Here is an 11,007-nt window from a genome sequence, read left to right on the forward strand (position 1 = left end):
CTTTCAAGCCACATCTATAATCCCAGTGACTTGGGAGCCTGAGGCAGGAAAATCACAGGTTTGAGGCCAGCCTGGACATTTTAGCCAGACCCTTCTCAAATTTTTTTAAAAAATTTAAAGAAAAGAGCTGGGGATGCAGCTCTGTGATAGAGCACCTCCAGGTTCCATCCCCAGCACCAAAAAAAAAAAAAAAAAGCCCCTTTCAGTGAGACCTACCGCATTCCTAGGAAGGCACATTGGCACTGCACCCGTTCCATGTGGGGGCTCCAGTTCCCGAGTCCCCACCTCAGCAGAGCAGCAGTGCCCCTCACCGGGGCAGCCTGAGCCCTAACTGCGCCGGGCTTTCTCCTGGGCTGGGCCCGTGGCTCGCTTCCTCCCCTGGAAGCTGGGCCAGCGCAGGCAGAGTCCGATCTCCTCACCGCTGTCCAGAGTGGGAACAACCACCCTCTCCACACCAGGGCCGGTCCCAGTGCCTGCCCTGGACGGCCCCGCCACAGCAGCAGGGAGGCCTGGGAGGAGGAGCCCTCAGCCCACACCTGCCCTGCCCAGGCCCCACCCAAGTCCACACAGGGACTCCAAGTCCAGCTCATCTCCCGCCCAAGCCTGGCCGCCCTGTGGCCCAGCTTCCCTCCCACTCTGGGTGATGCCCTTGGTCCCTCTGGGGCTGCTCCTCCGTCACAGCACACACTTCCCGCCCTCTCCTCACCGGCCAGCAGCCGAGTGGCCCTGTCCCTCCCAGCCCTGCCCCTTCCACCCTGCCTGGCAGTTGGCCTCGCCCAGGACATTTGGCCTTGGCAGGTCATCAGGGAGGGTCCCAGCGCTGGTGAGCCAGGCAGGGCGCAGCTCCCCTGGCAGCCCGCACCCTTGTTTTCAGCAGCAGACCAGCGGGTCCCCTTCAGGTGCCACCTTTCAGAACCAGTTGATGAAATTATGAGACAGGAAGTGCTCCAAAGAGGCCCCGCAGACCATTCTCCGTGAGCGTGGATCATGGAGCTTTTCTCAGCTTGGCCAAACCTGGCCGTAGCCACTGGGGATCTTGTTCTGGGTCTTTAGCCAAAGACCCCCCTACATTCTCCAGCTTTGCTGGCGCCTGTCACACAGGTCAAGTGCCTAAGCCTGGTCCCCAGAGGCAGAAAATGGGGTCTTTTCTTCCATCCCCAGGCAGGCCAGGGAGGAGGAGCCCTCAGCCCACACCTGCCCTGTGGTCTGAGCTGCCCCTGCCCGGGCCCCACCCAAGTCCACACAGGGACTCCAAGTCCAGCTCATCTCCCACCCAAGCCTGGTGTGGCCAGGGCAGCACCTGATGGCCACAAATGCCTCTGTGTTTCAGGGTCAAGTATGAAGCCCCGCAAGCAACAGATGGCCTGGCTGGAGCCCTGGACGCCCGGCAGCAGAGCACTGGAGGGGTAAGCAGAAGGCCAGTCCCACCGGGTGCCTTCCCAAAGGCAGGCCTGCTGTTTCCTGGGCTCTGGGCCCAGAGTCCACAGCCTTTCCCCCTCTGGCTCTCCAGTGGTCCTATGTGGCTAACACAGTTATTCCCAGTGGACAGTTGAGGACACAGCTCCAGGCACAAGCCTTGTACCTCTGCCTGTGCATCCGGCAGTGTGAGAACCCCTTCCAGTTGGCCAGGGCGGGGCTCCCGGGAGCTGCTGGGAACAACAGGAAGCTGGAGAAGCCAGGGCCAGGGGCGACACAGGGTCATGACCGCTTCCAAGGCCAGGTGGGGCTGAGCCGTGGGAGAGGAAATGTGAGGTGGCAGGGCCCGGGGGTGTCTGAGAGGACTGCTTTCTGCCCTAGGTGAGGTAGAAGTCACTGGAAGGTGCTGAGATCAGGAGGGACATTTATTTGACTTTGATTTTAAAAGGATTGAGCAGGGAACTGGGACACCCGTTAGGCTGCGGAAGTCATCCAGCCTGTCCCCAGGCCAGCAGGAAAGGCAGGAGCCCAGCGACTCCTGGGGACTGGACTCTCCCTCCTGTGTCTCAGCTTCTGAGCCATTCGCAAGTCACCCAGAGCCACGCAGGGAGCAGGGGCGGCGGGACCCAGCAGGGACTCCAGGGCCTCCCCAGCAGGGACTCCAGGGCCTCCCCAGCAGGGACTCCAGGGCCTCCGGTCTGTGTGGTGGCACCTACCACCCCTCAGCACTTTTACACACCAAGGGGCCGTGGCTTAGGCCACTCCTGGCTGGGCTGGCCGCCACTCAGCACCGTCCTGCTCCCTCCGCTCTGGCTGTCGGGGCTCCCCAGGCAGAGCAGGACAGTGCAGGCCAGCGCGAGCAGTGGAGCCCCTGCTGCTGCTGGCAGCCGGCCCTGCCTTCTCTCTGGGCTCTGCTCCTCCCAGTGGGCTCTTGGGCTGGGGGACAGGGCTGGAGACTACTCTGGCTTGGTTGGAGAGACTCACTCTCCCTCTCTCTGAAAGCGGTCAAGCAGCAACTCATGGCCCCTGAACCCCCGCTCCGCACAGGTGCCGTGTGAGCGCTCCGTGGGCCTCACCCCCCACCCCCGCCTCCCCCACCCCATCACAGCCCAGGGCGGTGCTCCTGCAGGTGAGGGCAGAGGCGCAAGGGTGCTCCGCAGGCTGCCAGGAGTCACGCTGCTCTGAGGACCAGCCAGCCTCCAAGTCTGTGCCCATGACCCACAGCTGCAGAATGGGTAGAGAAGGAAACCACTGCCCTTGTGGCAGAGACCATATCCTTGAGGTCCAAACTGAAATGTCCCCGTCTAGAATGCCACCCTCCGAGACCACTGCCTGGTCCACCCAGCACCTCACTTCTCTCAGGCTCTTCTGCTTCCCTCTGTCATCAGCTGAGTCTGTGCACGTGCCAGGGGACAGGACCTGGTGGTGATTAGCCACCAACCCTGTCCCTGCCCCCACCTTGATGGCTAGAGAGAGACCTCTGGTCCCTCCCTGGGCCTCGCTTCTGAGAATCTGTGGGCAGGGTAGTCCCTGCCCTGGGCCTTTGCAGGGTGCTCCCCCAGCCTGGAGCCCCACTGCGCCCGTCGCGTGTCAGAATTCAGGGGAGCGGCTCCCCCTGACCTGGCCTAATCCAGCTTCCAGTACCCCGTCCCCATCCCCTGCTTGGTCTCCTGGTCGGGCACCCCTCCCCAGCTGGGCACAGGGCAGGTGGTGGGTCCTGCGCTCTCAAAGGAGGGAATCCCAGGGTCTGCCTCAGCAGGAAGTGCCCGTCTAAGGAAGCAGCAGCTCAGGCAGGCATGGGGACGGCCACTGCCACCCAGCCGGTGGACCCTGGGGCTTCTGCCTGGTCACCCAGAGCACTGCCCCTCCCAGCCTCACCCCTGCCTTTCCTTCCAGATCCCTGTCACCCAGGCCTGCCTCATGGAGGACATAGAGCAGTGGCTGTCTGCTGACGTGGTGAGTCCTGACAGGGAATCCCATTTTTCTCCTGAAGACTGAACGGCCCCAAACGAATGTGCAACAACAGACTCCCCATTAAATACGCCCAGCGCAGCACTAAAAAGGAAAGAAGGAGCCGCCGCGAGACAGGGTAGAGGGCTGGGGACACAGCTCAGCTGGTAGAGCGCTTGCCTCACATGCACAAGGCCCTGGGTTCAGTCCCAGCACCACACACACAAAAAAGATGAGGGTAGAGTTGTCCCCCAGAGGGACCAGGGTGAACATCTGGTCCCCGTTCCTGGCCACCATCTGCCTCCCCCTGGCACGGCACCCTTCCAGGTTCTTGATCCTGGTGTGAGGCCCCAGGGGGTATCAGCCCCCCTAGGGGAGACACGGTCAGCAGTGCCGGTCACCGTCTCTGCAGCACTCATGGAGACGTCAGCCACTGTCAGGGAGACAAGCTTGCCCCCCTTGCATAGATAGAAGACTGCCAGGCAGCTCAGGGGCCCAGCCCAGGGCAGTTCACCACTCGTCTCTAATGGAGGCACCGGGGCAGGCGTCCACGCCCCCAAGCCCTGCGACCCTGCCCCTGGAGACCAGAAGGAGCAGGAGTGACCAGGGCTCCTACCCCAGTATCCATCACCCACCTCTCTGAGCACCAAGGACCAGACAAGAATCTGGAACTTCGGGCCAGAGGCTGCTTCTGCCAGTGGAGAGACCAGGCCCGTGCCCAAGTCAGCCAGGGGCAAGGACTCGGGGCCTCCTGTCTGGGGGCAGATGCCCCAGCCCTCACCTCCAACACAGTGGCCCCACATCTGGGTGTCAGCCTTCCATCCATGGGGCCAGATTGTCCACCCAGTTGGGCCCTAGGAGGGAAGGAACTAGCCCCACTGAGGGTCCCTGGGCAGCACACCAGGGCAGGACAGTCTGTGTGTAGCTCGCCAAGTTAGTCCCAGCCTCCCTGCTCTGAAGGAAGGAGAAACCAAAGCTCAAGGAAGTCGGGGACACCCAAGACCTGCAGCTCAGTGGAGTGGGGACCCGGGCCCCGGTCCTGGGCTGGCCAGGGTCAGAGCCGGGTGTGTCACCCAGGCCAGTTCCACAGGGCCATGCTGGATGGATGAGCCCCGGTGGCCCTCTGACCTCTGTCTCCTTCTTCTTCAGGGCAATAACGCCGAGGAGCCCACGGGCGTCACCAGTGAAGGTAGTACCCCCTCCCGCCCACCCCCGTCCCCCAGGGACCTGCCCCCCAGCCCACCCCTCTCTCTCTCCCACTAGAGTTTGACAAGTTCCTGGAAGAACGGGCCAAAGCTGCCGAGCGGCTGCCCAATCTCAGCCCCTCAGCCGAGGGCCCACCAGGACCCCCTCCTGGCGCAGGCCCTCGGAAGAAGACCCAGGAGAAGGACGAGGACACGCTGTTTGCCTTATGAGCCAGGCCCGGCGCCCTCCACCCAGGGCCTGCTGCTCCCTGCCCTGGGCTCTGCCTCCCCCGTCAGTGCTGTGGCTGGGTACCCCTCTCTCCGTAAGGATAGAGCTAGGCCGTGCTACTCCGGGGACGGGGACGGCGGGATGCACTGGGGACGGGGTTGGCTCTCCACTGGACCCCGGCTGCTCGGCCCCCTCCCCACACCAGCCACCGCAGCTGCTGGGAACTGGGGGGCTCCAGGCAGCCGTCTGGTTGCTTGGTGCCCCAGTGTGGCTCTCCTTTCCTGGGCGATCCCCACCCTGGTCCTGTCCCCAGAGGAGCCTCGGAGCCCACACTGCCCGCCGAGGCCTTACCCATTCCCGGTGCCTCGGGGGGCTCGGAGGCCTTGGCTTGCTGCGCAGGGCCGGGGCGGAGGCTGTGCTGAGCTGCTGTCTGGGTAGGTCACCCACCCTAGGGGCAAGGCCTCGCCAGCCCACAGCTGCAAGATGAGGCCTTGGGGCCCCGGGACCCCACTCCCTCACTGCCTTCCCCTCCTTTCCGTCTCCCGGCAGCCCCATGCCCTGTTGGAAGATCCCTCGTACAGGGCGAGGTGCCTTTTGTACCCTCCAATAAAGAGAAAACCACCCTTCTGGCTGCGTCACTCTGAGCAGCAGAGCGCCTGGGTCTTGGGGCACCACCTTTTTGGGTCCAGACTCCACACCAGGCCCCCAAGAGGGCCTGCTGTGGGCTCTAGGCACCCTCTGGTCCAGCCCTGCTGGTGGTGGTCAGAAGAGCTGGCACCAGGGCCCCAGAGATTGGCCTGCCTGAGGAGAGCAGCGGTGTCAGCACACCTAGGTCTGCGGGGCTGGGCTCCCGGGTGTGGCCAGGCTGTGTGGGCAGCTCCTGCTTCAGCTGCTCTCTGTCTGGGTGGCACCTGTGCTCTGAGGCGTGGCCTGGAGCTGGACACGTGGCAGATCAGATGCGGCCCAGCCCTGCAGGCACAGCGGAGGCAAAGAAAGCGGCTTCGAGCAGGCCCCACGGACCCGAGGCCCACCCTGTCCCCCATGCAGGCCTGCAGTGCTGCCCCCAGGACAACTCATGGTCCAGGCCAAGCTTCAGGGCTTGCAGATGAGCCAGGACCCCGTCACACCTGGCCTGTCCTAGCCACCCCTCACGACATCCCAGTGGGGACCATGCTTCGAACACCACTTGCAGTGGGGAGACTGAGGCTCCAGGAGGCAGCGCCAGCCGAGTTAGGCACTGACTGATGGGAGAGAGGGACCCTGGTCCCCTCACCCTGCAGCCCACCTGCCCTGCCCGTCCCTACGGCCTGCTCCCTCAGTCTCTCCACAACGGAGCCTTTAGGGGAATCGTGATTTCATGAGGATCAAAACCAAAGCTGCCTCTTCTCTGTGGCCACCAGGAAGCTCAAGGAAACTTCCATGGGTGGCTCCAGGGGCTAAAACTGCAGTGATTAGTTCCACCTGTGACCGGATTCCCTGAACCCCGCTGTGCCCAGGTGTGGTCCTGGGGAGGAGGGAAGCCTGAGGACGTGGTGCTCCTGCAGGACAGAGGCAATGAGGACACCTGACAGCTGTACCTGCTGTGAGATGAAGGACAGGGTCACTGGATGCCAGCACCAAGCCGGGAGCTGGGAGGCCGGCGGAGGTGGAGCCAGAGAGCCGGGGTGCAGACAGAAAGGGCCCCGTGGGGTCCCTGGGCTCCCGCTGGCTGAGACAGCCCTGGCTTCAGGGAGCTTTCCTCCTCCAGAGAGGAGGCTGCGGGGCTGGGCGGTGGTGAGGGAGGACCTGGCAGGAGGCCATGAGGATGGCCAGGCTGAGTCCCCATCCTACAACAGCGTGATCGTGGCCCCATGAGAAAGGAGCAGCTGCCTGGTGGGGCCTTGGGTGGCAGAGGGGCCTCCACCTGTGCTATGGGGTAGCGTGAAGAAGTGTGACTGTCCCCTTGGTCCTGGTCACAACTGGAAGGCCACCGCGGGCCAGGGACATGATGGCATCAGGGAGGGGCTGAGCTGCAGGTCTTGGGTGTGCCCGGCTTCCTTGAGCTTTGGTTTCTCCTTCCTTCAGAGCAGGGAGGCAGGGACTAACTTGGCGAGCTACACACAGACTGTCCTGCCCTGGTGTGCTGCCCAGGGACCCTCGGTGGGGCTAGTTCCTTCCCTCTCAGGGCCCACCTGGGTGGACAATCTGGCCCCATGGACGGAAGGCTGACACCCAGATGTGGGGCCACTGTGCTGGAGGTGAGAGCCAAGCCAGGCCCCTGAGGGCAGCCCGGGCTTGTAAGGAAGTGCTCACCTGAGCCGCCCAGAAGCTCTTGCAGAACCTGCACCCTTGCCCTCCTTCCCGCCTTCCCTGGGCTGGCAGAGCCCCACCCTGGACCTGGACAGTGACCCCTCTTCCTCCTGCCATGTCAGTGTCCACATCCTGACCTCTCCAGCTGTCACCCAACAGCAAATCCTAATGCAGCCTCTTCTGAGCTGTGTGTGGTCAGGTGAATGACTTACCTCTCTGCCTCAGTTTCCTCATGCATAAAATGGGCTAATAACAGTTGCTCCATCACGGGGGTCTGGAGGTTGACTAAGCGAACAGGTAGCACAGCGCCGGCCACATAGGGTCATCCCGTTGTCTATTCCAGCATGGCCCCTGCTCCGGACACCCAGTCCAGAGCACTGCCCTCTGGTCCTGGGTAATTTCAGGGACACCGGCTCATCTTCCCAGCTCTCCTATGTGGTCTCTCCCTTCAGGGCCACCTCTCTGCCTTCTCCCCAGCAGGCGAGAACCAGAGAATGTGCCTACCCGCTTCCTCGTCTAGGCTGCTCCAAGGGCGGCCAGCTGCCTTCATCCCAGCCACAGGAGCAGACGGGGGGTGGGGTGCTGCCATCGTGCAGTGGGGGCTCCAGGAAGCCCTGCCTCTCCAAGGTGGCCAGATGCTCTGACTGGGCGCTGCAGGCCCTGGCCCTAGTCCGGGGTCAGTATCCCATAGTGACCACAAGATGGCAGCAGTGCTGCACGTAGATACTACCAGGACTCAGGGCCGGGACCACCACTCTATAATGACACTGGGAGGGGCAGGGTGGCTGCCAGCTGCAGCACTGCCCCACACAAACTCCTGGCCCTCTGCCCTGTGCCACACACACACACACACACGTGTGTGCACACCTTACTGGTGGGGCTAATTTTTTCAGTCCTGGGATTGAATCCAGGGACGCTTTACACTGAGCTACGTCCCCAGCCTTTTCTTTGGTGGGGGGGGGGGGCAGTGTCTTGCTAAGTTTCTGAGCCGCCCTTGAACTCCCCATCCTCCCGCCTCGGCCTCCTGAGTTGCTGGATTACAGGTGTGTCCCCAGGCCCCGTGAGGCTGGATAACAATGGCCAAGGGCCGGGAGCTAGAGGCGGGAGGACCTGGCCCCACAGCCTGGTTCAGCTGTGACAGGACGAGGGACTCCATCAACGGAAGCTTCAGGTCTTCCCATGCCTTCCCGACTCAGGGGCTGTGGGGAGGAGCTAGGGTGGGCAGGCGACAGGCAAGCTCCTTGGGACCGGGCTCTGGCTCTTCTGGGTGGGCACCCGCGTCTCTGGGTGTGTGTGGCCACCTGCGCTCAGCACAGCAGCTCCAGCTGCGTTCGGCCCGCGGATCCCCTCCCCTTTCCTGTTTCCACACCTGTGACGCCCTGGTCCAATGGTGACAGGTCCCCTCTCCTTTCCTCTTTCCATATCTGTGACGCCCTGGTCCAATGGTGACAGGTCCCCTCTCCTTTCCTCTTTCCACACCTGTGACGCCCTGGTCCAATGATGACAGGTCCCCTCTCCTTTCCTCTTTCCATATCTGTGACGCCCTGGTCCAATGGTGACAAACCTGATTCCCATTGTCCTTCCTCTGTTAACTGGCTGCTCAGTCCCCAGTCTGTTACTGCCCCTGCCCAGCCCCTGCCGATGTCCTCCCGCCATCCTCCAGTGGCCCGTGGCCCCTGCTTGGACAGCCACTCCTCACCAGGCCCAGGCCCCGTTCCACTCTGGGCCGCTGCAGCCCCCACCCCACCCCCTCGGAGCAGTCCCTGCCTGGCCGCCCAGGGATGGGGGAGGGAGAGAGAGAAAGGGGAGGCTTCGTGTCAGCAGATGGTCAGGGTAAGCGCCTTGAAGTGACCTCCGAGTCCCACCGTCCCCACAAACCACACAGGTGTTTGTCTGATTCTAGGATTTGCACCTCCAGACGACCCGCTCACCCCAGAAATCCCTGGTCAGTGTGTGCGGGGGGCGCCAGGCCGGGAGCGCCCACGGGGCTGAGCCTGCAGAAGTGGGTTCTCTCTGATTCTGCAGCCAAGGGTCCAGGAGTCAGGTGTGCAGGGTGCTTCCTGAGGCCTCTCAGCATCTTGCAGGTGGCCTTTGTCTCCCTGTGTCCTCGGTGGCCGCCCCCTGTCCCCAATCTCTTCCGTTTTTTTTTTTTTTTTTTTTTTTTGTGTGTGTGTGTGTATGTGGTGCTGGGTTGGACCCAGGGCCTTGGGCATTTGAGGCAAGCTCTCTGCCAACTGAACTATGTCCCCAGCCGCCGCTTCCTCTTCTTAAAAGGACACCAGTCATACTGGATTAGGACCCAGCCAGTGACCTCATTTTACCTTAAGCACCTGTTCAAAGGTTCTGTCTCCACATATAGTCCCAGGCTGAGGTCTGGGGACTCTGGGGACTAGGGCTTCAGCATATGAACCTGTGGGGACACACGCAGGCAACAGCAATCAGATGTATCGATGCCCTCCAGGCCTGGGGCCCATCCTCCCAGGTACCAGCTCTGCAGAGGGCAACATGTGTAGCACCAACATCCCCCCTAATGGGGCCTTGTGGTGGCTGGGAGACCCCTGCTTGAACTAGCCTGGGCTTGGCCAGCAGAGGCAGAGAGCCCAGGCTGGCCTGAACCCCAACTCCCCAGTGGGTTAGAGTCAGGCCAACGGGGCCCTTAGACATTCAGAGGTCACTGGAATGTACCAGAGAGGGGGCCAGCTGGGAAGAGGGAGGGCCCTCGGCCCTCCCCACCCGGTCCCAGGAGGCTCGGTGTCCAGCCTCAACCAAGAGAGGGCAGAGCAGGGACAGAGGGTGAGACTCCAGCCAGAGCCTTGGTCAGGCAGGTCCTGGGTGGAGGAATGCCCAGCCCACATGGCCACCCACCTACTGCTTGATCTGGGCCAAGCCCTTTCCTCTCTCTGGGTCTCAGTCTCCCCAGCTGCTAAGTGAGGGATGTGACCCCAGGATCCTAAGGTCCCCTCGGCCTTTGCTACTCCATCCTGTTTCCAAATTCCACCATCCCCCTCCAGAGAAGAACCCAACATCTACGGAGATGGGGATGCGGGGCCCTGGGTTTGTCCCCCTCCCCCAGGACTGCAGGGGAGGGGGACACCTGTCAAGGGGCTCAATGGGACAAGCCTGGGAGGCAGGAGCCAGAGGGCCGCAGAGGAAGCGAAACCCAGGCTGGGGACCCTCCCCCACCCTGCCTCCAGAAAGGGGAAGCGGCAGGACCAGGCGGTGCCAGCTCCCTCGGCACCCACCCTCCCTGCGGCCCTCGGAAGGTAAGTCAGAAAGGCCACCGGCTGTCACGCCACTGAGGGGAGCTTCTGAGACATTTTCCTGCAAAGAGAGGGATCCTGGCTACTGGGTGGAGGGGCGGTCAGGGCGACGAGCGTTTTACTCTAGGGTGAGGCCAGAAAAGGCACCGCGTGTGCTGCCTGCACAGTGTGGTGTGTGTGTGTGTGTGTGTGTGTGTGTGTGTGTTCAGGCACACAGATGTGCGCATAGGCTACCCCATGCGCTGGGCCTCATGGTGCCATTCGGTCTGCAGCAGCTGCAGGGCAGAGGCAGTGCCCAGGCAGGGGCCGCTGTACCAGCCATAGAGATGGACGTGCCAAAGCAGGTCCCTTTTGTACCAGGCACTTGGCAAGGGGTGGAGTAGTTCCTATCTCCCTTCCCGTGCGTCCGGGAGCAGACGGTGGGTGTGGCACAGACATCTTTCCAGCCCATGTGCTCCAGTCACTCCACAGCCCTGTCCCCAAAACTGTCCCCTCATCTTCCGATGGCACAGCCTATGGCCCCCTGGCTTGGAGCAGAAACCCCAACCGAAAAGCACAGGCGCTCAGGGGAGCGCCTCCCGGTGCCAGCCAGGGGCTCTGCTGTGCTGCTGCCCCCCTCGGCCGTCATGCTCCTGGACACCCCGTCAGTGACCTTGGCCCAGCACTAGCCCCTCGTGAA

At 62.8% G+C, this 11,007-nt stretch overlaps 1 protein-coding gene across 2 annotated transcripts in view; it reads left to right on the forward strand.

Moving 5' to 3' along the window:
* Tom1 (target of myb1 membrane trafficking protein) overlaps window positions 1-5,406 on the forward strand; it is a 31,379-nt gene extending 25,973 nt beyond the window's left edge. For both annotated transcript variants that reach the window (XM_046429516.2, XM_046429517.2), the window contains 4 exons: window positions 1,331-1,406; window positions 3,313-3,372; window positions 4,516-4,555; window positions 4,630-5,406. In XM_046429516.2, coding sequence (XP_046285472.1) covers window positions 1,331-1,406; window positions 3,313-3,372; window positions 4,516-4,555; window positions 4,630-4,781 — 328 coding nt within the window. In that variant the 3' untranslated portion in view covers window positions 4,782-5,406. The remainder of the gene's footprint in view (window positions 1-1,330; window positions 1,407-3,312; window positions 3,373-4,515; window positions 4,556-4,629) is intronic.
* The last annotated feature ends 5,601 nt before the right edge of the window (window positions 5,407-11,007 follow it).

The sequence above is a fragment of the Marmota monax genome, unplaced genomic scaffold (assembly GCF_021218885.2).
Source record: "Marmota monax isolate L192 unplaced genomic scaffold, Marmota_monax_Labrador192_F-V1.1 WCK01_AAM20220418_F8-fsc00051, whole genome shotgun sequence".
NCBI lineage: Eukaryota > Metazoa > Chordata > Mammalia > Rodentia > Sciuridae > Marmota > Marmota monax.